Source organism: Mastigoproctus giganteus, chromosome 7, assembly GCF_048544385.1.
Source record: "Mastigoproctus giganteus isolate SK-2022 chromosome 7, ASM4854438v1, whole genome shotgun sequence".
NCBI classification, from domain to species: domain Eukaryota; kingdom Metazoa; phylum Arthropoda; class Arachnida; order Uropygi; family Thelyphonidae; genus Mastigoproctus; species Mastigoproctus giganteus.
The window spans coordinates 71,572,166-71,598,208 of record NC_143581.1 but is presented as its reverse complement, the minus strand read 5'-3'; the positions used below and the strand labels follow the sequence as shown (position 1 = coordinate 71,598,208).

General features: G+C 38.2%; 1 protein-coding gene across 5 annotated transcripts in view; it reads right to left on the bottom strand.

Moving 5' to 3' along the window:
• LOC150082988 (uncharacterized) overlaps nucleotides 1-26,043 on the bottom strand; it is a 1,785,507-nt gene that overhangs the window by 749,954 nt on the left and 1,009,510 nt on the right. For all 5 annotated transcript variants that reach the window (XM_090377722.1, XM_090377724.1, XM_090377725.1 and 2 more), the window contains 2 exons: nucleotides 10,399-10,526; nucleotides 9,967-10,158 (listed from right to left, as the gene is read on the bottom strand). In XM_090377722.1, the coding sequence (XP_090233848.1) occupies nucleotides 9,967-10,158; nucleotides 10,399-10,526 (320 nt within the window). The remainder of the gene's footprint in view (nucleotides 1-9,966; nucleotides 10,159-10,398; nucleotides 10,527-26,043) is intronic.

The following is a 26,043-nucleotide window of genomic DNA, read 5'->3' as shown; positions in this document are numbered from 1 at the left end:
ATGTTGACAAGTATTGTGTCTTCTCAATCTTCAATCAATACAGCACTAGAATATTATACGTATATATATATATATATATACACACACATATAGGTACCTATACATATATATATAAACCTAAACCTTTTTTGTTTAGTCACATTAAAAAAATATACTACATGGGTAGTTGATTTTCACAATCTTGCCATTTAAAAAGTAATTCTCAGTAGTTGAAAGCATATGAAAAGTGCGGTATATATTGTAGAGATCATTTTTATTTTTACATTTTTATTTTATTTTATTATTATTTTTTTTTTTTGGCTAATGCAAGAAAAGCCTAGCTTACATGCATCATTTGATCTATACTAATAATGATTTGAAACTAATACTCATTAATTTAAAATTCAACTGCTATTCATTCCGAACTATTACTAAATACTTTTTGTTAGGGTCTTTCTTGAGTTGAACTTGGAAATCTTCTATTATGCATTAGGAGTCAGATAGCATCAAGTCATATTTTGCTTGGAGGGAAGGAAATCTGCATAAATGAGGGTACAAGAGATAGGACATTTGCAGTTGGTGGGCAATAAGTATTAAGAATTTAATACTTTTTGTTGCATAAACATCTTTGGCGGCACCTACTAAATTTTGGTAGGTATTAAAATCATTTTGTCATGATTTTGTGACATGGAAATGACATTGTTTACATTTCATAACAAAGACAAACAGGGTTGGGAAAGAGAGCTTGAAAAAACCAGCTAGATCAGAAAAATGTTAATCAATTCGGGCATACATTTAGGTAGCTTTAGCATTAGCATCAGCTGAGGCATACGGTGAAAGAAAGCAAGCTTATGCAGCATCAGCCAAAAAAAAACCCTCTCATTTCACACATCCAGAATCCATCTAGCTCAGCCTTAAATTTCTTTAAGCTTTCAACTTCCACAACAAGGGATGGAAGTCTTTTTCAGCAATCAATACCTGCTGGCTAAAGGCAAATTTCTGCAGATCTAATCTACAACTGTCTTTCCTCAATATGAATCTATGCCCACTCATGTTTATAATCTGAGCAAGAGGAAGAATCCTATCAGCATTGAGGTTGCTAAACCCATTCAATACCTTATACACTTCAATCAGATCCCTCCTCAGGTGCCTAGTGTCCAGGTGATGCAATTTGCAGAACTTCAGCCTTTATTGGTAAGACCACCCCTTTTTCCCTTCACCAATCTTGTCCTTCTTTGTACTCATTCCAGTAACTCTACAGCCTTCCTAAAATGAGGCCTCCAGACTTATACACAGTACTCAAGCTGTGGCCTGACTATTTCAATGAGATAATCACGTCCTTGTCCCTGCTAGCAAAATTCTTATATATATCATTGACAACACTCCATGACTTGCTCTGGCAGCCCATCTTCAATGCTCAGCAAATTTCATATCTGACTGCACAATTACCCTGAGGTCTTTTGCATTCTCCACTTCCCTGAGTGGGATACCACACAGCTGGCATTTCTCTTGGGGTACTGCTACCCATATGCAGTACTTTGCATTTGTCAATGTTAAACTTCAGTTGCCACTTCTTACCCATCTGCTGAAATTATCTAGATCCTGTTGCAGTAGCACACTGCCATTACTGTCATTAACAACCCTGCCAACCTTTGTATCATCTGCAAACTTTGACACAAAGCCTGATATACCTTCATCAATATGATTGATAAATATACAAAACAACAGTGGACCCAGCACCGAACCCTGTAGGACTCCACTAATAACATTGGTCCACAAAGAGCAGTGCCCATTGATTACCACCCTTTGTCTTCTCCCACTCAACCATCCTTTTATCCATTGTAGCAACCCAGGGACTCACATCTGGTGAGTATGGGCTTGGCACCCAGGGTCCTGAGCTGGACATCATCATTCTTCTTTTTCTTGGTGATTCCTTTCTACTTCTCTCTCTCTCTCTCTCTCTCAGGGTAACTTGTGAATTTTTTTTTGGCTAGTGCATCATAAGCCTCAGGCTTCCTTGCACCATATGGCTAATAATAATAATAATAATAATAATACCATTCTGCTCCAATTTGTATAGTAGTCTTCCATGCGCAACAGTGTCAAAAGCTTTCCTGAAATCCAAGTATATGATATCAAAATTATTTTTTGCATCCAGTTCCTTTGTAACCACATCATAATATCCAATCAAATTTGTTAGACAAGACTTTCCCTTAACAAATCCATGCTGTGTCTGAATTACTGCTAAGATCTGGGAATATCCACATTTTTCAGAAATACATTCCCTACTACCTAGGCTTAGCAGAGTGGATCTCTAGAATATTACATACTTATCAGACATGCTGTGTGTGCAGCTGCCAGGGTGAAGATTGCACACAGTCATGTCGAAGGTAAAAGATGCTGTACCTATTGTGGGTACAAGAGGTGTCATATATGAGATCAAATGTCCGGACTGCAGGGAGTGCTATGTTTGAGAGACAAAACACAGGTTCAAAGATCGTATGGGGGTACATATTAATGCAATAAAGACCACAGATTATGGAAAATCTGCTGTTCGTGAACACTTCTGGGAGGAGAACTATCAAATTTCTCCAGATGATGCTGTTATCGTTGATCGTTCACATAGGTATTGAAACCACAAATGGCTTGATAGGTTGCAGATTTGTTCTTTGGAATATAATAGGGGAGTCCATATTCATCTCAGTTTGAAACCGTAATTCTTGGATGGGATAAACAGTTCTGCCTGGCATGCACCAGAGCCATTTCCAGTCTCCATGCACATGTGGAGGATAATATCCATGCTCCTATGGTAAAAGGTGCTAAAAGCTATGATCCTGCCAATGTTATTTAAGGATGTGCCATGACAGTTAAGTTTTACTGTTAATAAAGGAGGGTGTTGCCTTTGAAAGCTATGGTTGTTTTTATCCCTTTTAATTTCATCTATCATTTTATTATTTTTAACTTTATAGTAAAGTGTATTTTATTTTTATTTTCACAACAAATTTTATTCTGTCTTATTTTATTATTATTTTAATAAAGTTTTAGTCATAGACAGTTGGTGCATTGCATTGGAGTTATTATGAGTCAGACGTTTGCCAACCCCAGACACCTATTTGAAAAATTGGTTGTTTTTTATGGCCATTCTGTGTTACAGTGCATACAAGCATTTCAAAGATTAAGTGTTTGTGAAGCCAAGTAGAGACAGCATCTGAGATTTGCTCATCAGTGCAAAGCATTTGGTCTTATTCCTCATGGGTTTCATGTTAAATTGCCCGTTGAGGGTGGTCATCTATTGCATGCTGCAAAGTTGTACCAATAAGTTGTTGAACATATGGATTGGAAAACTACATGGTAGTTGGAACTATGCAAGGAGATGCAAAGGTATGTTATTCGATAGTCTAAGTAGATGTTTGGCCCCTGCACATTTTTTACTCACTACAAGGGTGCTGCTAGCTAAAGCAGTTCAAATCTCAGATGTCTATAGACAGAGGCAAGTCAATAATGTTGGAAATGAGAATTCTGGTTGCATTTGCAATCTGAGCAATAAATGTTAAATAGGGAACATTTAAGAGGATGTATTGAATTTAGGTGTAAAGTTTCTGATAAACCTTCTATGTAAACCTTTTGATAGCAGAAATAACTATGGGTATTGAAAGAGCAGTGAGCATTTTATTGGCCATCGTAGCTAATGAGATTCACATTAGAACTTCAGTGATTCAAACCTTGCTTGTGCAGCTCCTATTCTCACCACAATCCAGAGGAAGATTCTTAGGGAGTTAAGACAGGATGACAGCATTGCTATTTTATCTGCAGAAAAAGGGAGATCAATTTTGATCGTCAACAAGTAGATTACCATAACAAAGTCTTGGAACTATTAAATGATAGGACAACTTATAAGGTGACCTGTAGGAATCCCTTGATATGATTCAAACAACATGTCAACAAAATCCTGCAGGGTTGACTGAATGCCGAGAAGATTTCCAAGGACACCCATTGGACACTTCATGCCACAGGATGCCAGTTACCTAAACTTTAGGGCCTACTGAAAATTCATAAGGCGGGGATGCTGCTTAGGCCAATCGCATCATTTGAGGACAGCCCTATGCACGCACTTTCTAGATTTTTAGCTAAACTGTCCTTGAGGTTGTCACAGACATTCTCTCAGATATGCCAGACAAGCTGTAATTGCTACCTGGGAGTCTAAAACACTGATGGAACTGATATTCAGGTGACATACAAGTCAAGTGGATCCAATTTTGGCGAAGTCTGGATGGTCTGTGATAGCCAAATCCTCTGTTTGCACCTTCACGATGGTGAGACTGTTAGTAATCCTGGATATAACCTCCATGCATAAGCACTGTGGGTGAGCACCCAGGTGTGAACCAATGGGTCGAGGTTTGGCACCCACACCACATGGAGGAATGCTGCCCCTCTGTGTTACCAAGCAGTACTAGGTGGCAGATGATTCTCATCAGCAATACCACCATTTTGCTTATTGGAGGCTTGAAGTGGTGGAACCCATGTTCAGTCTCAAGAGCTAAGTCCCGATCAACCCTTTTGTATCTCTTCCATCATGCAGTATGATTGATGAATTTTGAGGTTATGATGAGCATCATGGCGAGATCCAATCTTCCTTACATTTCGAGGGTACAGCTCTAAAACGGTGTTTGCAGGCCGGCTACTACTTAGTACACTAGACCAAGCCTATTGGTAACTCTCTAGGAGGCTTCTGGATCAGCTAATGTATAATCTTGCTACCTTTACTCTGCCAGATAGTGACTGAAGGGAGTCCGAGTACTGTGTATACGGGGGGCATTGTCGAGGCCACGTTATGTCAAGGATCTGGGTATATTTTTACCATGTGTACGTCATATTCAAAAATTTCATTACTTCATACAGCATGCCCACCCACTTTTTCTTACTATTGAATACACCATGAACTGTCAAACTAATAGAGTAAGCTTATCTGCGAAAAGATCTAAACCTCCCAAACACTTCCTAATTCATTTCACAAATATACGTGGTCTCAAATCTAATCTCAACAATGTCCATTTCCACTTGCAGTCTGCCAAACCCCATGTACTTTTTCTGACAGAATCTCAGTTATCAGTTGATTCAACTACTGCTCATCTCAGTTGCCCAAAGTATTCACTGTATGATTCCTTTCGCCTGAAAGGTGGTACTTGTGCATATGTCCGTAACTTGGAATCTCCTCTTTTCGATCTTCTCTGGCTTAAAATCTCTCTACCTCATTTTGTCAAATTCATCTGTTGTCTCTACCGTTCTCCCAACTACACTAATCACTTGGAGCTCTTTGACTTCCTCTCTTTGCAACTTGACTTTCCCAAGTCCAACTTTCCTAAGAGTGAGGTAATTTTCCTTGGTGATTTTAATGTTTACAACTCCAGCTGGCTTCCATTTTCTAGTCACACCGACTCAGCTGGTCGAGATGCTGAGGCTTTTGCAATTACTAATGACCTTGCACAGATTGTTCATTTACCTACAAGAATACTGGACAATCCTAACCATACAGCCAACACGCTTGATCTTTTTTTCACAAACAACCCTTCTAAGTACACGGTCGAAGTGACAGGCACCTCAGATCACAACCTGGTGATTGTCTCTTCTCCAATGGAGCCTTTATCTCATGGACATTTCCAACTTCGTATTTGTTTGGCATTACAAGAATGCAAAATGGGATGAACTGCGAGATTTTGTTTCTTCGTTTCCTTGGTCGGATTACTGTTTCAAAACTTCTGATGTCAACGTTTGCTCAGATCGTGTCAGTGAAATTATTCTTGCAGGAAAGAATATACTTTATCCCACAACCCACTTTAAAATCTCGTCCTTTATCTAAACCTTGGTTTTCTGATAAATGTGCTAAGGCTGACCAAAAGAAGAACATTGCATATCGTAATTGGCTTGTTCCTCATTCTTCAGTTTTATTTTCTGCCTACACCAAAGCTCACAACAATTGTAAAGCAGTTATTAATGAGTCCAAACTAGAGTTTAAACAGGCTAAGAGTAGAAAACTTGCATCTTGCCCTAATGGTAGCTGAGCATTCTGGTCTCTTGCCAAAGCTATTGGCCGCAACTTTTGCCCATCTCTGTTCCCACCTCTGTCCAAACCAGATGGTTTTGTTGTCACTTCAGCCAAGGATAAAGCTGACCTGCTAGCATCCCATTTTTCTTCGAGCTCATGTATTAATGATCTTGGTAAAACACCTCCCACCATTCCTAACACGCTCCATTCAATGCTTCCTGTGGTCTTCCGTCAAAAGAATATCACAAGGATTTTGATGAATCTTGATGCTAAGAAAGCTCCAGGTCCTGATGGTATTTCTCCACTTGTTCTCAAAACCTGTGCTCCTGAACTTACTCGTATTCTTTGCCACCTTTTTTCACTTTCTTATTCCAAAGGTGTTTTTCCTTCTGCTTGGAAATTTGCTCATATCCAGCCAGTTCCTAAAAAGGGTGACAAATCCCTCCCATCCAATTATCGTCCCATTGCAATTACTTCTACTCTTTCTAAAGTAATGGAGAAATCAATTAACCGCCAACTCTTAAACTACCTAGAAACCTTCCGTCTGATCAACGATCGCCAGTATGGATTCCGTCAGTGTCGATCCACTGGTGATATTCTGGCTTATGTTACCCATTTATGGACTAATTCAATGGAAAGGTTCGGTGAAACACAAGTAATTGCTCTTGACATCTCAAAGGCTTTTGATCGTGTTTGGCATAAAGGTCTTCTAAACAAGCTTCCATCTTATGGTTTGCCAACTGTTTTTAGTAATTGGTTATCCAGTTTTCTCTCTGATCGCTCACTGAGGGTGATGGTAGATGGCTCTCTGTCTTCTAACTTCTCCACTAATGCCAGTGTCCCCCAAGGTTCAGTTCTTTCCCTCACTCTTTTCCTCTTGTATATCAATGACCTTCTTCCATTGACTGGAAATCCTATCCATAGTTTTGCCGATGATAGCACATTGCATTCCACTTTCCATTTTGAGAAACATTGTCCTGCTCAATTAGCTTCAACTTCTCGAAAATCTGCTACCAATTCCTTAAATGCCGATCTCCAGGTAATTCTCCAGTGGGACAATGACAACTTAGTTGATTTCAACCCTTCTAAAACTCAGTCTTGTCTTATATCTCGCAAAAAAAGATTCTTCTGCTCCTACGCTTATCTTTAGCGACATTCCGATTTCTATAAAAAATGATATATCTCTTTTGGGGATTACCCTGACTTCTAATCTCTCTTGGCACAAACACATTACAAATATTGCTTCCTCTGCATCTAAAAAACTTGGTTTTCTCTTTCGCTCTCGGCATTACTTTTCTTCTAAACAGCTGCTCACTCTGTATAAATCGCAAATCCACCCTGCCATGGAATATTGTTCCCACATCTGGGGTGGTGCCCCAAAACCTCTCTCAGGCTTCTTGATTCCATTCAGAAGAGGGTAATTAGGTTAATTAATGATTCATCTCTAACAGAGTCTCTCCGCTCACTGTCTCATAGACGTACTGTTTCTGCTGCATGCCTCTTCTACAGATACTTCCATTGGCACTGTTCTTCTGAATTGGTTTCTATAATTTCCGCTCTCTCTTTCAAAACAGTCCGAACACGTGATTGTAATTGGTTATCCAGTTTTCTCTCTGATCGTTCACTGAGGGTGATGGTAGATGTCTCTCTGTCTTCTAAATTCTCCACTAATTCTGGTGTCCCCCAAGGTTCAGTTCTTTCTCCCACTCTTTTCCTCTTGTATATTAATAACCTTCTTCCATTGACTGGAAATCCTATTCAAAGTTTTGCCAATGATAGCACATTGCATTTCACCTTCCAGTTTGAGAAACCTTGCCCTGCTCAATCAGCTTCAACTTCTCAAATATCTGCTACCAATTCCTTAAATGCTGATCTCCAGGTAATTTTCCAGTGGGGCAAAGACAACTTAGTTGATTTTAATCCTTCTAAGACTCAGTCTTGTCTTATATCTCGGAAAAAGTATTCTTCTGCTCCTATGCTTATCTTTGGTGACACTGATTTCTAGGCAAGATGATATATCTCTTTTGGGGATTACTCTGACTTTTAATCTCTCTTAGCACAAGCACATTACAAATATTGCTTCCTCTGCATCTAAAAAACTTGGTTTTCTCTTTTGCTCTTGATTTTACTTTTCTTCCAAACAGCTTTTCACTCTGTATAAATCACAAATCCACCTACCGTGGAATATTGTTCCCACATATGAGGCGATGCCCCCAAAACCTCTCTCATTCTAGATTCAATTCAGAAGAAGGCAGTTAGGTTAATTAATGATTAATGACTCATCTCTAACAGAGTCTCATAGACATACTGTTTCTGCTGCATGCCTCTTCTACAGATACTTCCATGGGCACTGTTCTTCTGAATTGGCTTCTATAATTCCCGCTCTCTCTTTGAAAACAGTCCGAAAACGTGCCGCCACCAACCAACATCCATTTACTGTCCGACTTCAAACCCACAGAACCAACTTTTCATCTTCCTCATTTATTCATTCAACTTCTGTTTTCTGGAACAACCTTCCTTCATATGTATTTCCTGAAAATTACAATCTACAGAAGTTCAAGTCAAATGTCAACAAATATCTTCTTTCATCTTCTCAACCTCCAACCCAAGCATGGTACTAAGTACTATAGGTTCTAAACCTTCTCGTGTTTGGGGTTTACATAAAAAAAAAAAAAAAAAATCTCCTATTGCAGGATGTTCAAACTTTACCATCAAAGACAATAGAGACTTTGTGCAATTTATACATGCTCATAACAGTGAATGAAATATTTAAAGTTTTAAATGAGTTGAGTAATCTAAATGCTGATGATATCCTTACTCTTTCTCAGACAACACACACACACACACACACACACACACACACACACACACACACACACACACACACACACACACACACACACACACACACACACACACACACACACACACACAGACATAGCAACATAAATTTAAAATGATGGTTGGTTGCAGGACAGACGTATGGAAATCCAATTTCAGTCAGAAGATAAATGATTGTTGCAATAATCTTTCTCGTGGTGTTGCATAAGTGGGTAGTTTGAATAAATTTAAAAGATTTGACAAATTATTATTATTTTTTCCTTTTTATGACTGAGGTTGTATAGCTTGCTTCCTTGCATTATTTTGCCACTGCTAGTAAAAAGGCATGGATCTAGAGTTCATGACAGAACCAATGTCACAGCATTGCACTGGAGGTCAAACATGGTCGGAATCACTTCAAGTCTCCATTAAGAAAAGTGATGGTACCGTAATAATAAGAGCCATCTAACTAATTCACAGAGGTTGGACATGCCACACCTTGAGTCCCTACTTGCATTGGATCACACTGGTTGTGAACTCGTGTATACTTGCATTCATACTGGCTTCTAACCATGCACAGATGGAAAGTTTATAAAACCCAAAGTTACCAGTCACATCAGCAAAAAAGATGCAATCAGAATATTTGTTTATCATAGAATGACTGGAATTATAAAAATTCAATTTTGCCCTCACAAGATATCAGCGCCATCAGTGTTTTTTCTAAGTGGCAGCATCAGTGATCAATGTTAGTATAAAAATAAAAGTTCAAGGACCAAGGGAAAAAAATAAAAGTTTTTTCATTTAAGCTTGATATCTTATATTAAAATAAACTCAAAATTCCATTTTATAATCACCCTTTCTTAATGTTGCAGTGAGGTAACATTTAATATATAGTAATTACCCAATATAAACGTGCATCTATTAAAAAACAAAAACTTCATGCAACTATTAAAGATAACACTCATTTTTTAACATAATATATAATAACATAAAATAACAAGCATTTTTTAAGTACAATACAAATCTTGACATTAAATCACTGAAGTGTTATAAGTAACTGCTTTTAAACATTAAAATTGTGAATTATGATTTGTAAAGCATTATCTTGTAAGGTCCAAACATACCTCTGAAACTACTCTGGCCATATCAAATGCTTGTGAAAGAATATCAATTCCACCAGACTGGCAAAGTGCTTTTATCACCACATCCAATGCTTCAGTTTTAATGGGTACATCAGCATCTTTCTTATAATTCTTGGTACCATAATAGCATATTTCTTCTCGCAGAGCAGTAAAAGAAAAATTAGCTCTAGATAACTGAAATATGAAGACAAAAATTATGTACTATTTTTCCTTCTACAGATTTGCCTATTCATCAAAAAAAAAAAAAAAACTTTAAAATATATGGGCTTACAATTATTATTCAGAATAATAAAAAAAACTGATGTTTAGTTTCTTTAAGGTTTAATATTTGCAAAGAAATAAATTATAACTCTTTATCAGATAAAAGCGGAAAGTACAAATAATAATAAAAAAAAAAAAAAAAATTTTACATACCCAGCTTAAATTTATAGAAGTATTCATTAAAGCGTCTATCATGTCCCCAGTAATGAGAGTGGAATTCATTTCTAAAGATCTTCTAACAGATGAAGCACTCTTAACAATTTCTGCTATCTTAGCAAACACTAAAGAAGAAAATGAATCACAACTTCTATAAAATAAATAATGACTATAAAATAAAAAAGTAAAATTAGCAAAAGTTTAATGTTTCATTTAATATAATTATTTAACTTAATTTCTTTCAAATTCATGAAGCCCTCTCATTTAATGAGACAGATGAAGTTATAAAAAGTGCTGTATACAGTGAAAATCTGTAATGTAAACATGGTTTCTCTAGAATAAATCATGGGAAAGCTGGAAATTTCAGTTGATACAATTTTAAATATAATGTTTGTGGTGGGGGGCTATGTATTAACAAATTTAAAGGCTTAAACAACATTAAAAATGATTTATTAGAAGAAAACACAGGAACATAAAGGAGCTTCTACCAGTGGAAAAGCTGTACAGAAAAACAGAATGCATCATCCAAAGATATATTATCAGAAATATCAAATATAATGCACTCATGCCAAATAATCAATACCTGAATAAATAGTAACAATACTGAAAAAAAAAAATTCTATAATAAAATACAGCTTTTAGAATGATCACCCTATCCCACAACAGGCAGATACAAAAAGCCTGGTAAGTAGCTGTTCTTGAAATAATTCACTCGATTGTATAATAAAAATTAACATTTTCAGATTTCTGTTATTTAAGCTCTTATGATAACTGGACTTTCGTGAGTTTGCATAATTATTTGCATAAATTTTAAGTGATTATTGTTTAGTGTTTCTATAAATCTGATTACTTTATTTGCCTGTATCATTCCCAGAGACTTTTAAGTTCAGTCCTTAGATGGATGACCTTTTACTTATTTACCAAACATGTTATCCAGCCTTTAACTTTTTCAAGGAGTTTAATGTATTTTTGTGCCCTCTATTCCTAGTTCAACTGCAGTCTGACAACAACCTTATAACCACCCTGTTTCTAAAGGCAATTGCTCAAAATTTCATTCATGGGCACAATGAGAACTCCTTGATGCTTTTCTGCATTACCCAGATAATTTCATGTTTGCCTCCATCATACTCTCCCTAAAACTTTTTCTTTTCTTCTCCTGCTATTTTTAATTATATCACTCTAAGTATGTAAGTTATTCTGGAGTTATTATTATATTTCATCCTAAAAATGTAGTTAACATTTATCTGACCATTTCTGAAGCTTAGCCAATTTGCCCTGAAGGAGTACTGATTGATTATTAATGGTCATTAATAATTCTCCCAATCTTTTTCAGGATAGTTCTTGGAAGAATGGATAATTAACCCATTCTTTTGACTTGAGCAATAGTTTTCTTTGGTTATAAGAATGTTGCGCACTGAAATTCATGCAATCAAGTCAGACAATTGACCAACATTTCTATTTACAACTGTTGAAATGATTATGAAGCAGTACAATGAAAATAGCTGAAAAAGTGGGATTCACTTTAGTGACAAATTCCACAACAATGGATTTGCCCACTCCGCTCAGCTTAAAAATAGTTTTGCTTTAAAAAGTATTTTGCAAATGGGCCACTAGTAATGTCTTTCTATTCTCTAAATTAAAAATAATAATAATAATCACATTGAAAGGCAAAAATTTGAATGCTTGGAAACAACTAAACAAATTCTTTTAATTTTTGTTGTTAATTAAATTGTATTCAAATGTAAATCATGACCTAGACTACAGCAGCAAAGCAATATGCGCAAAGTAGCAAAAGAGCTGTGGTTACCGGAAGAACCAAAGGGGCGATTCTCCAACACATCACAGAATTTTTGCAAAATGCAACATGTTGCAGATTTCTCTCTCGAACATGACATGATTTAGCCATGGAGGATGTCTTTGTGTGTGCTACATGTAGAGAATGTGAAGAAATTAGGCACCAACTCAGTGCCTAATGAGAGCTTGAAGAGTCGGGTAGATGCCCTTGAAGGAATTAAAATGTGGGGCCCATCAAGCTCTCAGCTGCCCAACTCAGTGCCAGAGCTCACTCTTGTACACCAGGCAACAAAGTGGCAATCTTCAGGGGGGCAGAATGCGCTTGTCACACAGGGACTAGTTATTGTCAGTGACTCAATTGTCAGGCAAACAGGAAATATATTGTGCAAAAAAGATAGGTGGAATAGGACCAGGGTATGTCTGCCAGGAGCAAAAGTTGATGATGTTGTACAGCAGATAACATCTTTTAAGGGCACAAAAGATGATATCGTTGTACACATTAGCACTAATAATATTATGTGTACAAGATCTGTGGATTTAATTAGCAAGTACAGGTCAATGTTGAAAAAAAATTTGCAAGTTAGAGTTAAATTTGAAAGTGTCTGCAATCATTTCCAGACACAATACAAGATAGTATATTATTATTATTATAATTAGCCATATGGTGCAAGGAAGTCCGAGGCTTTCGTTGCACCAGTCAAAGTGTTCTGAGTTACACCCTGTGTGTGTGTGTGTGTGTGGTGTGTGTTTGTGTGAGAGAGAGAGAGAGAGAGAGAGAGAGAGAGAGAGAGAGAGAGAGAGAGAGAGAGGGGGAATCACCAAGAAAGAGAAGAATGATGATATCCAGCTCAGGACCCTGGGTGTGCCAAGTCCATACTCACCAGATGTGAGCCCCTGGGGTTAAATATAATGAGAGCCTTGTCAATCAATTTGGTGCTAGAGACGTTTTGCAGAGTTCATGGGGTAGAATTTTTCTCAGTGTGGACTGTGCTTGTTAACAGGAGAGAATTCTTCTACAGGGATGGGATACACTTAAATAGAAAGGATTCAAGAATATTTGCTGATGCTATCGAGGCAATGTTGGGTGGGTCAGAAAACTACAAGCTTGGGGGGGGGATTCACATACAAATAGATTAACAGTATTAATAGATAAACAGATTTATAATATTAATAGATAAACAGTATTAACAGTACAAATAGATTAACAGTATTAATCATTTCCACCTCTGCCACAGGCAGAGGTGGAAATGATTCTTGCACTGCTTCTATTGGAATGAGCAGCAGCCCAAAAGGCAAGTTGCTGTGGATTTCAGTAACTGCTGGTAGTCATGAAACAAGTAAATACATGGGCTGTGTTAGAATAACTAAGAGTAAGTACAGGTGCATATTTACTTGCATATACACCAATGTTAGTAGTATAGTAAATAAATTTGATGTGTTGGTTAAGACATCTAAGGTGGATTTTGTTGGGATATCAGAGACATGGTGTCACTCAGATATAAAACATGCAGATTTGGAATTTGGAGAGTAAAATATGTACAGAAATAATAGACAGGATAGGAAGGGAGGAGGAATTATGCTATTGGATAAGAAACATAAAATCTAAGCAAGTGCATCCAGTCGACATGGGTGGACAGTGCAATGTTGAGTCAGTTTGGTGTGACATAAGCACTGGGAAAGAAAGGTGTGTGTTAAAGGCGTAATGACTCTGATGAGTATAATATACAATTGTACAGAAAAATAGAGTGGGCCAGTAAATCAAATTGTCTTATAATGGGGGATTTTAACTTCTCAGATACTGACTGGAACTCGTGATTTGGTCACTCACGCACTAGCAAGGCTTTTGTAGATTTACTGAATGATTGTTTTCTACAGCAGCATGTTCATGAAGCATCCAGACAGAGTAATAAGCTTGATATGTGTGTGTTGTGTGGTTTTTAGGAGCATTAGCAACTAAGGCCATATTGCTCCGGGCCTAAATGGATATGCGTTGGTCATTCCCTGACCCTTCCGCATCCTCCGTATTTGGTGGTGACGGGCTCGAACCCCGGTCTAATCAAGAAGCATGTGCTACGCACTGCTGCTCCTTCCCACCTGGCTACGGAGTCGCCGGCTTGATATGATTATCACTAGTGATTCTTCATTCATTAAGAATCTGCAGATAAAGGAACCACTAAGTGGTAGTGATCACAGTGTGCTGATGTGAGATTTACTTAAAGATGTAACTACCATCAAAGATAAAGGGAAGGGTTTTTGCTTTCGTAAAGGTGACTACAGCGATGTCGGCGATTTTTTAAGTTCTATACAATGACCAACTGATGATGTTACCAACAGTAAATTCTAAATGGGAAGCATTCAAGGAAGTAATCTTGGAAGCTACTAGGCTTTTTGTTCCAGCTAAGAAATACTTCCTAGGTTTAGGCCCAAATGAATGTCAGATGAACTAATGAGACTTGTGGCAGAGAATAAAAATGCATGGGATGCATATAAATTGTCAGTCGACACAGAAACCTATGGTAGATACAAGCTAATCTGTAATCAAGTCATAAAGTAGGTTAGACAAATGAAGGCAGATTATGAGAAATCTTTGGCAATGAATGCAAAGAAAAACAGCAAAGGCTTCTTTACATATATAAAATCTAAAAGGAAGGGAATGAATCAGATTGGTCCACTTGATATCAATGGTTTGACTGTAGATGATCATTCTCAGATAGTAATCTGCCTTCGCCTGCCTAACCTCTTTTGTGACTTGATTATAGACTAACTTATATCTGCCATAGGCTTCTGTGTCGCCTGATAATTTATATGCATCCCATGCATTTTTCTTTTTTGCAATGAGCCTCATTAATTCATCCGACCTCCAACAGCATTTCTTACTCAGTATGAAAAGTCTAGTAGCTTCCAAGATTAAGTCCTGAAGCTTCCCATTTAGAATTTACCATTCGTAACATCATTAGTTGATTCCACTGTATAGAATTTAAAAACTGTCCGAAAACACTGTAGTCACCTTTACGAAAACAAAAACACTGCTCTTTACCCTTGATGGTAGTTAGATCTTTAAGTGAATCCCACATAAGCACACTTTGATCACTGTCACCTAGTGGTACCTTAATCTGGAAATTCTTAATGCATGAATAATCACTGCTGATAATTAGATCAAGGGTATTACTCCCTCTGGTTGCCTCTCAGATATATTGCTGTAGAAAACTATCCTCCAATAAATCCACAAAAGTCTTGCTACTGTGCGAGTGAACAACCCACAAGTTCCAGTCAATATCTGGAAAGTTAAAATCCCCCATTAAAAGATATTCTGATTTACAGGCCCACTCTATCTCTCTGTACAACTGTTCATTGTACTCATCAGAGTCATTAGACCTAAAACATACTCCTACTCTCATTTTCCCTTTTCCAGTGTTTATGTCACACCAAACAGACTCAACATTGCACTGAATACCCATGTCAACTGGATGCACTTCCTTAGATTTTATGTGTTTCCTAACTAACAGCATAATCCTTCCTCCTTTCCTACCCTGTCTGCCCTTTCTGTACACATTGTACTCCCCAAATTCTAATTCTGCACTGCTTATATCTGTGTGACCCATGTCTCTGATATCCCAACAATATCTGCCTTTGATGTCTTGATTAGCACTTCAAATTCATCAGTTTTATTTATTATACTTCTAGCATTAGTGTACATGCAAGTATACATGCACTTTTTCTTACTCTTAGTTATCCAAACACAACCCATGTATTTTTCTTGTTCTATGATGACTCCCAGCAGCTCTTGAAGTCCCCAGCAACTTGCTCTCTAGGCTGCTGCTGCTGCTGCTGCTCATTACAGTAGAAGCAGTGCAAGAATCACTTTCGCCTCTGCCTGCGGCTACCATTAATTTTTTTTTGTCTGTGTATCCCCCTCAATCTAGCAGTTTTCCAACCCACCTAACACTGCCTTGATAGCATTATGTTTGTTGTTGTTGTTTGTTATTTGGTTTTTAGGAGCATTAGCAACTAAGGCCATATTGCTCCGGGATATGCGATGGTCATTCCCTGACCTTTCCGCATCCTCTGTATTTGGTGGTGATGGGCTCGAACCCCGGTCTAATCAAGAAGCGTGTGCAATGCACTGCTGCTCCTTCCCACCTGGCTATGGAGGCGCCCCTTGATAGCATTAGCAAATATTCTTGCACCCTTTCTATTTAAGTGTATCCCATACCTATAGAAGCAGTATCTCCTGTTAGCAAGCACAGATCTAGTGGATTTAGTGGTTCCTTTTTCTGCAAATTTTTAATGCATGAATAATCACTGCTGATAATCAGATCAAGTATATCACTCCTTCAGGTTGCCTTTTGAATATGCTTCTGTAGAAAACAATCATCCAATAAATCTACAAAAGCCTTGCTTGTGTGCAAGTGACCAAACCTAAACCAAGCTAAAATCCCCTATTATAAGACAATCTGATTTATTGGCCACTCCATTTCTCTGTACAGTTTTCTTTATACACTGGTGTGCAAAATTTAAGGACCAGTCAAGTTTTCACCTGTAGCTTCTTATAGGAGTGAACTGGATATGGGAAAAGCATACCAAAGAAACCTTGTAAGGTACAGAAATGATGAAGGAAACAACAACAACGGAAAAAAAATGGTACAGAGGGACTTTGTTCAAAAATGGCAACATAGCACTGGCTGACATGGTACAGATGCATCACTGCCAAAGATGGAACAAAGGGAAGAGGCGGTCCTCAGTAGGAGATATGGCCACCCCTAATGTCGATGCAGGCTTTACACCACCTGTCCATATTTAGAACAGTGTTGTTGATAAGTTCTTGCAGTAACATCGTCCATTCCCCTATCAGCACCATCTTCAGCTGGTGAACATTTTCTGGTGGGTGTGGACGTGCCACTAGGCGTCTCCTCAGAGCATCCCATATGTGTTCAATGGGATTTAGATCAGTGGAATGGGCAGGCCAATCCATACAAGCAATGTCCTCACTTTCCAAAGACATATCAACAGCTACAGCACGATGGGGTGTGGCATTATCATCCATAAACACGAACTCGGGGCCGATGGCACTTCGAAACAGATGCACATGGGGAAGGATTACCTCAGTACAGTAGTGTGCACCGGTTACAGTACCGCCTTCCAGTATCTGGAGTTGTGTACGTCCATCCAAGATAATGCCTCCCCAGACGAGATCACCTCAACCGCCATATCGATCCCTTTCAGTGATGTTTGCAGGGTGATACCGTGTGGCAACCTCTCGCCAGATTAGCTGACGTCCAGAATCGCTGCTGAGACCGAATCTACTCTCATAAGTAAAGAGTACCTTAAGTAAAGATTTTGTGGTTGTAACCTTTAGAAACAGTGTTGGTCCTTAAGTTTTGTACACCAGTGTCATTAGGCCTACAATGCACTCCTAGTCTCATTTTTGCTTTCCCAGTGCTTATGTTTATCACCAACTGACTACACATTACACTGTACACCCATATCAACTGGATGCAATGCCTTAGATTATTATGTGCTTCTTAACAGGCCAGAAGTAGCTGAGTGGTCAAGAACATGATTGCAGTAGCACGTGCTCTTTGAGTGGACCGGGATTCAAGCCCGTGACTCCAAAAATATGATTAAAATTTTTACTGATTGTTTAATTGTAAACTCCACTGACCTGGTAGTTGTGCCAGAGTATAAACAAGAACTAAGGTCATAACCCTCTCCTCTCCTGTCTGATCTTTCTGTAGACAATCTACTCTCCTTCTTCAAATTCTGCATCACTTATATCAGAATGACACCATACCTCTGATATCCCAAGAATATCTGCATGTGATGTCTTGACCAGCTAGCATTGGTGTTTATTCAAGTATACATGCACCTGTTCTTATTCTTAGTTATTCGAATACAACCCATGTTTTTAACTGTTCCATGATGACTCCCAGCAGGCCTTCAATTCCCTATCACCTAGCTTTCCAGGCTGCTTCTCATTCCAATAGAAGCAGTCTCTCCAGTTACCATGCATAAACGAGGCTGAGAAAAGTTCTAAAATTTTATTATAAATGTAATGAATGTAAAGAGCCAATATAATTTCTTTATACAAAATTTAATTAATAATTCTAAATCTACCAACTGAAAATCCAATAACTGAAATTCTTTTCCCCCTTTAATTTCCATCTTGTATTCTCTTTAAATTACTCTCATCTTTTAAATAATAAAAATAAACGAAATTCACAAAGTAACCTTGTAAATTCACAATATTTAACCAAAATGAATATCAGTGGTATTTTTTTTAAGTATCAAAGCCTGCAAAAGTTTTTCACATTCAATTTGTCAAAAAGATCATTTCGCCTTTGTTTTAACTTACATTTGCACCTAATCACAAAAGTAACTGTTGAAAACTTGTCTATACACTCATTTTCATATTCAGTTTTCAAATCACAAAAAAAGAGTTCATTAGCTGGGGCACCCTACAGTCATTTGGGTACAAATTATATATAATGGCACATATCATAACTTGTATCATTCTAGGAATTGTTCTTTGACACTTCCTAATATGAAATGATATGAGGAACTATGCTTTCAAATTTTCCAGAGGTTAGAAAAGCAAACTGAAGTATCATACCATGCTGTAATAAATTTTCCTAAAGAGTTTCAAAAGCTCCACATATTACATGTAAAGGCTGTAGCTGAGGCAGGACATACTGATAACACCAACTGCTATCTTTTTTTTTTTAAGGAAGGTATATCTGGGATTTTATTCTATATGCTTTACATTTGTACAAAAATTGTACAAATGTAAAAAATTACAAATTTACAAAAATTGCAGGCACTTCACCACTCTTCTTCCTACCCTGAACAGAGACCAAGCAAAGGGTGAAAAAGGATTATATATCCATCCACCGAACAGAAGCATAAATACAGACAATGCCCATATAACACAATACTTCTACAACATGGTTTTGCTCTAACACAATTGATAAATTGCGGCAATCCTCGCACAACACGGTATTTATATAACATGGTTAGAGAATTGCGGAAAATCCCATGATTTTTTGAGCTTTTGTGTGGGGAAAACCCTGCTATTATGTTGGATGTAATTTTTAAACATTTCCATTCTTTTTTGTGAATCCCCGCTGTTGACTCGCTAATCGTTATGCAAAAAAAATTATTGGGAAATTCCTGTGTTAGGTTCTGTGCTATTGAACTTGGGGAAAAATTTAGCTTTCAAAGTTGTATTACTATTGGAAAATGTGCCAGGCCGTCAAAAATATTTAAGTCATCCAAACCTTGAAGTAATGTTCCTGCCACCTAATACAACTTCTTTAATTCAGCCATTACATCAAGGCATTATATCTACCTTTGAAACTCATTACATCAAAAAATCGTTACAATGGATTTCAGAAAAAACTGATTCCTAATCTATTGAAGCAATGGGAAACATTTTAATTGTTGACTGTATCAGCTTTCTCACAGCTTTATCGCTCAAAGAAGTAAAACTGTCAGCATTTTTCCAATATGCATTTAATGCGATGCATGTTGAAAAAATGTATTGCCAGAGTCAGTTTATTCAGGAAATATGGTAGTACCGGCAGAAAATGGAATCGGTGCGATATTAGAACTTGCTAAGTCGGTAGGAGGGGAAGGTTTTGATGATTTGACTACCGAAGTCCTCCTTGGTAGCACAGTTGGTAGAAAGACTGACTCTCCCCACACCAGGTTGAAATTATTATTATTATCATTAGCTATATCTATATGGTGCACGGAAGTCTGAGGCTTTTGCTGTAGCAGCCAAAAAAAAAAAAAAAAAAAATCCCAAATTACCCAAAGAGAGAGAAGGGAATCACCAAGAAAGAGAAAAATGATGATATCCAGCTCAAGACCCTGGGTGTGCCAAGCCCATACTCACCAGATGTGAGCCCCTGGGGTTAAATGACCTGAGTTCGATTTGATAACACGAGTAATTTTTATGAGTCTTTTTCACAACATGGTTAAGTTATTCTGTTTCAGGTGAGGATAGCATTGTTTTTTTCTCCTGGGAACTCAGGTTTTCCGTTCAGCTAAACAGAAAATCTACCTCAGAACACACTCAATTTATAGCAATATACACAGAGCAACATTGCCTTAGTCGCCGATGCTCCTAGAAAAAAAAAGAAAAGATTACTGATGACTTTCAAGAATTATGCTAGAAGCAGATTTGGTGAAAATAGCATCGGAGGTAAACCAAATCAATTCAGAGGATGATAGTGCAGGTGAAAATTCTGAACTTACAAATTTTATACTAAAAAGCATATGGGAAGGCAAAAAGTTAACCGAGCAATTAGAATCTTATTTTTTTAATGCAGATTCTTCAACCGAAAAGTGCCAAAAGTTCAAAAGGGAGAGCTCCAAAAATGCTTAGTTCCATATAATGATATTTACAAAGGTTTTTCAAGCAAAAATAAACAAACCCAGATTACTGATTTTTTAAAGAGAGTAGAAGATACACACAATCTTGAATGGTGTATTTTTGTTAGTTTTGTTAGCATTTTGTTAACATAATGGTGTATTTTTGTTGGCTTTCAACATAAACCCTCTTTTTGTACTGGTTCTTAGTCCCATATAACACGGTTTTGCACTACACGAGATTTTATAGGAACCTAACTACTGTGTTATACCCTGTATTGATTTGGGGATTGACCATGTACATTGATATTGTGATGCTATAACGAGTTGCAAGTTGTTGTAAGATGTACAGTGATCTCTCTCTATATATAGTATCTTATGAATCATCTGTTTATCTGCAGTCAGTCTAAATTAGCGCACAAGGAATAAAAGATGTTTTTCATTTTTTAAAATATGTGATTTTACTGTACAGTGAATTTGCATCAATTGTTGTTTCAAACTGGAGACAAATTGCCTCAGAAACTCAAGAAATGTTAACAATGGTTTTCCAAAACAGATTCTAGGTTTCATTCAAAGACTTTCAAGAATACTACAAAAAGTTCTATGGTGATTACACATTAATTGGAAAAAACTATATGGAAAAGTGGGCTTAGACACTTTGCACTTGCATTATGATAATGTCCCCCCCCACCCCTGCACACTGGGAACATTCCATTCACGAACCTCTTGTGAAGCACTTCATTGCTGTGGGCTCTCATTCACCATTATTCACTGGATTAATTTCCTGTGATCTTTTTGTTTACCAAGCTTCTTTTTTTTTACTCCCACCTGAAATGGCACAAATTTGCAATGATTGAAGAAATTATTCAAAACATGAATAATATCTTCACAGGAACTATTAGCAACTGAAATTATGTTCCAGACTAGAGCAGCAAAGTAATGGGTACAAAGTACCAGGCGTGCTGTGGCATGGGAGAGAACCGGGAGAGAAGGAGATGATTCTCCAATGGCCTAAAATGATTCTTACTGCCTAAAAAATATGCAACTTGTGCAAAGTGTACAGATCTGTCTGGAACAGGACTTGATCTAGCCAAAGAGGATGTTTTTGTGTGTGCTAGGTGTGCAGAGAGGGTCAAGATATAAGGTGTCAACTCAGCGTTCTGATGGACGTCTATGAAAGTGTGAAGAATCAGGTAGATGCCCTCAAAGGTATTAAAGTGGGGGACCCATCAAGCCCTCAGCTGTCCAACTCAACACCAGATCTCACTCTTGTGCATCAGGAAACAAAGTGGCAACCTTCAAGGCAGAATGTGCTAGTCCCACAGGAGTTAGTTATTGTTGGTGACTCTATTGTCAAGGAAAACGGGTAATATATTGTGCAAAAAAGGATAGTCTGCCAGGGGCAAAAGTTGATGACATTGTAGAGCAGATATCATCTTTTAAGGGCACAAAGGGTGATATTGTTGTACATGTTGGCACTAATGACATTAAGAGTAGGAGATCTGCAGATTTACTTAACAAATACAGGTCAATTTGAAAAAAAAGTCACAAGTTAGTGTTAAATTGAAAGTGTCTGCAATTCTGCCCAGACATGATAGGAGGAAGTATATGTTGAGAGCCTTGTCAGTCAATTCAGCACTGCTGAGATTGCACAAGGCTCATGGGATAGAATTTTTTTCAGCATGGTCTGTGCTTGTTAACAGGAGAGACTGCTTCTACTGGGATGGGACACACTTAAATAGAAAGGGTGCAAGAATATTTGCTGATGCTATCAATGCAGTGTTATGTGAGTCGGATAACTGCTAGCTTGGGGAGATTCACATGCTAAAAGATTGACACAGGCAGAGAAAAAGTGATTCTTGCACTGCTTTTATTAGAATGAGCAGCTGCCTGGAATGCAAGGTGCTGGAGAATTCAAGAATTTGTGGGAGTCACCATGGACCAAGTAAATACATGGGCTGTGTTAGGGAAACCAAGAGTAAGAAGAGGTGCTTGTATCCTTGCATGTACACCAATGCCAGGATTATGGTAAATAAATTTGATGAATTTGAAGTGCTGGTCAAGACATCAAAGCCGGATATTGTTGGGATACCAGAGACATGGAGTCACGCAGATATAAGCAGTTTAGAATTGGAATATGGGGAGTACAGAAAGGATAGACAGGATAGGACATCTTAGAAAGTGCATCCACATGAAATCTTAGAAAGTGCATCCACATGAAATCTTAGAAAGTGCATCCACAATAAATCTTAGAAAGTGCATCCAGCTGACATAGATGGACAATGCAATATTGTGTCAGTTTGGTGTGATTGATATAACAATTGAGAAGCAAAAATGAGAGTAGAAGTGTGTTATAGGCCTAATGACTCTGATGAGTACAATGAACAATTGTATAGAGAAATAGAGTGACTAGAACTTGTGGTTTAGTCACTCACACACTAACAATACTTTTGTAGACTTATTGGATGATTGTTTTCTACAGCAGCATTTTAGAGAGGAAAGAAGTGAAAGTAATACTCTTGATCTGATTATCAGAAGTGATTATTCATGCCTAAAGATCTGCAGATAAAAAGAACCACTTGGTGGTAGTGATTACAATGTATTGATGTGGTTTACTTAGAGATGTAACCGCCATCAAGTGTAAAGGGAAGGATTTTTGCAATCATAAAGGCAACTACAGACAGTGGTCTCAGACAGTTTTTATATTCTATAATGGGACCAATTGATAATGTTCAGAATATTCTAAATAGGAAGCATTCAATGAAATAATCATAGAAACTGTTTGACTTTTTGTACTAAGAAATACCGTTCAAGATTTAGACCTAAATGGATGTCAGATGAATTAATGACTCATAGCAGAGAAGAAAAATCCAGAAGACACATGTAAATTATCGGGTGATACAGAACCCTATGGTTGATATAAAGTAGTCTGTAATCAAGTCACAAAGAATGGTAGGCAAGCCAAGTCAGATTATGAGAAATCTTTGGGAAATATTCAAAGAAAAATAGCAGACTTCTTTTATGTAAACTTAAAAATGAAGGTAATGAATCACATAGGTCTATTGATATGAATGTTTCAACTGTTGATGAGCTTTCTCAGGTTGGTGACAAGCTGAATAAGTATTTGCATTTACACTCATACTGAGGAATTCTTTAAGGGAGTAGATGCCAGAAGTATATCAAACCCTACCAGTGAGATAAAGGATTTTATCATTATTATTATCGCTGGGAGACCTATTGCTGCTAAGCTGTTATGTAGGGTCTTTGGTTCCATACTTGTGGTTGACACAGTGATAGGAATGGTCGGTACTTGTTGCACATGCCACATCTCTTTGATCTCCTGTCTTAGGTTCGTGTACTTCCTGATTTTTTCCCAATCTGTTTTCTGCAGGTTGCCAGTGTTGGGTACTGCTATGTCAATCAGATAGGTAGCCTTTTCCTTCTTGTCCACAAGGATTATGTCTGGTCTGTTGTGCAGGATTGTCCTATCTGTTATTATGGCGTGGTCGCAGAACAGCTTGTATGTTGGGGTCTCCAGTACTGCCTTGGGTTCGTACTTGTAGTACAGCACACTTTCTTCGATCAACTGGTATTTCCTTGCTATCTTCTGATGTATTATCCTGGCTACCTGGCCATGTCTATGAATGTACTCAGTCTGGATGATCACCTTGCATCCCGCAGTGATGTGTTGGATTGTTTCTGAGGCCAGGTGGCATCATCGACATGTGTCATCAAACACTCCGGGCTCCTTGGCGATGTATTTTCTATAGTACCTGGTGTTGATTACCTGGTCTTGGATGGTGAGCATGAATCCTTTAGTCTCAGGGAAGAGCATCCCACTTGTGAGCCATGTATTGGAGCAATTTTATCTATGTGGTCTTGATGGAGGTTATTTTAGTGTCAGCCACATGGAGTGTCTTCTTTGCCCATCTTTCTAGCTTCATTTGCGCCGTCTGGGTGGAAGAGTGCTCCTCGCTTAGATTGAGTGGGGTATGCTGCTTGTCTATCTTCCTTATTGCCTGGTAGAGTGCTGCTGCATTTTTCTGGAAGTAATCCTTCAGGTTAGCTTTTGCTGTTTTCTGTTGCTTGATGACATCTATCAGGCCCCTTCTTCCCTCTTTCCGAGCTATTGTCATTTACTCCACAGCTGACTTATTGTCAGTCACTCCACAGATGACCAACAGCCACCATTGTCCTTATGTGTCTCATGATATCCTCCAGATCGGCGTTGGTCCAATCTATAATCTCAAAGGAGTATGTAAGCACTGGGACTGAATAAGTATTTATGGCTTTAACTGTGTTCCCTCCATTCAGCTTTGATTTCAGCAGGCTTCTGAGTCTCTGGTAGTAAATTTCAGTCAGACAGGCTTCGATTTCCTTGTGCTGTAACTGCACGGAGTTGAAGGCCTTGCGGTAATCAATGTAGGCGGTGTACACGTTGCGGTGCTTCTTGTAGGCTTGCTCCATAACCGCGGCATCTATGGTTAATTGCTCCTTGCATCCTTTGCTCAGCCGCTTGCATCCTTTCTGCTGTTTGGCTATTATATTCTGGCTCTCCAAGTGGTCTGATATCTTCCTGGTTATGCAGCTGGTCAGGATAGGCAGGTGCTTGGCCTATATTTCACCTGGTTTCTTGTATCTTCATCTTTAGGCTTCAGATATGTGATTCCTTGAGTGAGAAACTTCAGGATTGTCTCTGGATGCCTTATCATTTGGATGAACTGCTCAGCCAGGCGCTTGTGTATGCAAGTGAGCTTCTTGTACCAGTAGTTATGGACGTTATCTATTCTTGGAGTTCACCAGTTGCGAGATTTCTTAATCGTCTGTTTTACTTCTTCCCGAATCACCCACCCTCTCATTTCTTCTACATCCTTGGTTTTCTTGCATTCTAATTCTTTTTGGGTGGTTCGGCTGTTATGTCTTACTTCCCTGCTCCATATGTTTCCCCAGAACTCCTCAGTCATCTTCTTCTCAGGTGGTCCATTCCTGTCTTCTATAGGATTCCTGTAGATGCCTCTTTGGTCCTCATTGAAGATTCGGTTGTTTATTTCCCTCTGGGAGCTCTCTTTGTATCAGCGTAGTCTCTTGTTGAGTGCAAGGAAGTTCTGATTCAATGGGTCCAAGTACTCTCCTATTCTGATTTTTTGTCTCGTTTGCTGTGGATGCTGTCTCTCTTGAAGATGCTCTTCACTTTCCTAATCAATTTCTTACTCCTATTGCCCCATTGGTACTGGGTCAATTGGCCTATCTTGACTCTTAATTCTTCTATCTTCTGCTGAAGTCTTCTTTCCCAAGCTAATGATTCCTTCTGTTTTCGGTTCTTCTGCTGCTGGTCTCTTGCTTCTCTTCCATTAATCCTTGTGGCTGCTACTGCAGCAAATACACGGCTATGTGGATGGCCTCCAGTGTTGCACCATTGCTGTTGAGGTAATGCGGTATTATGTGCTGATTCAGGTGGTCTGTGACTCTCTACAAGGT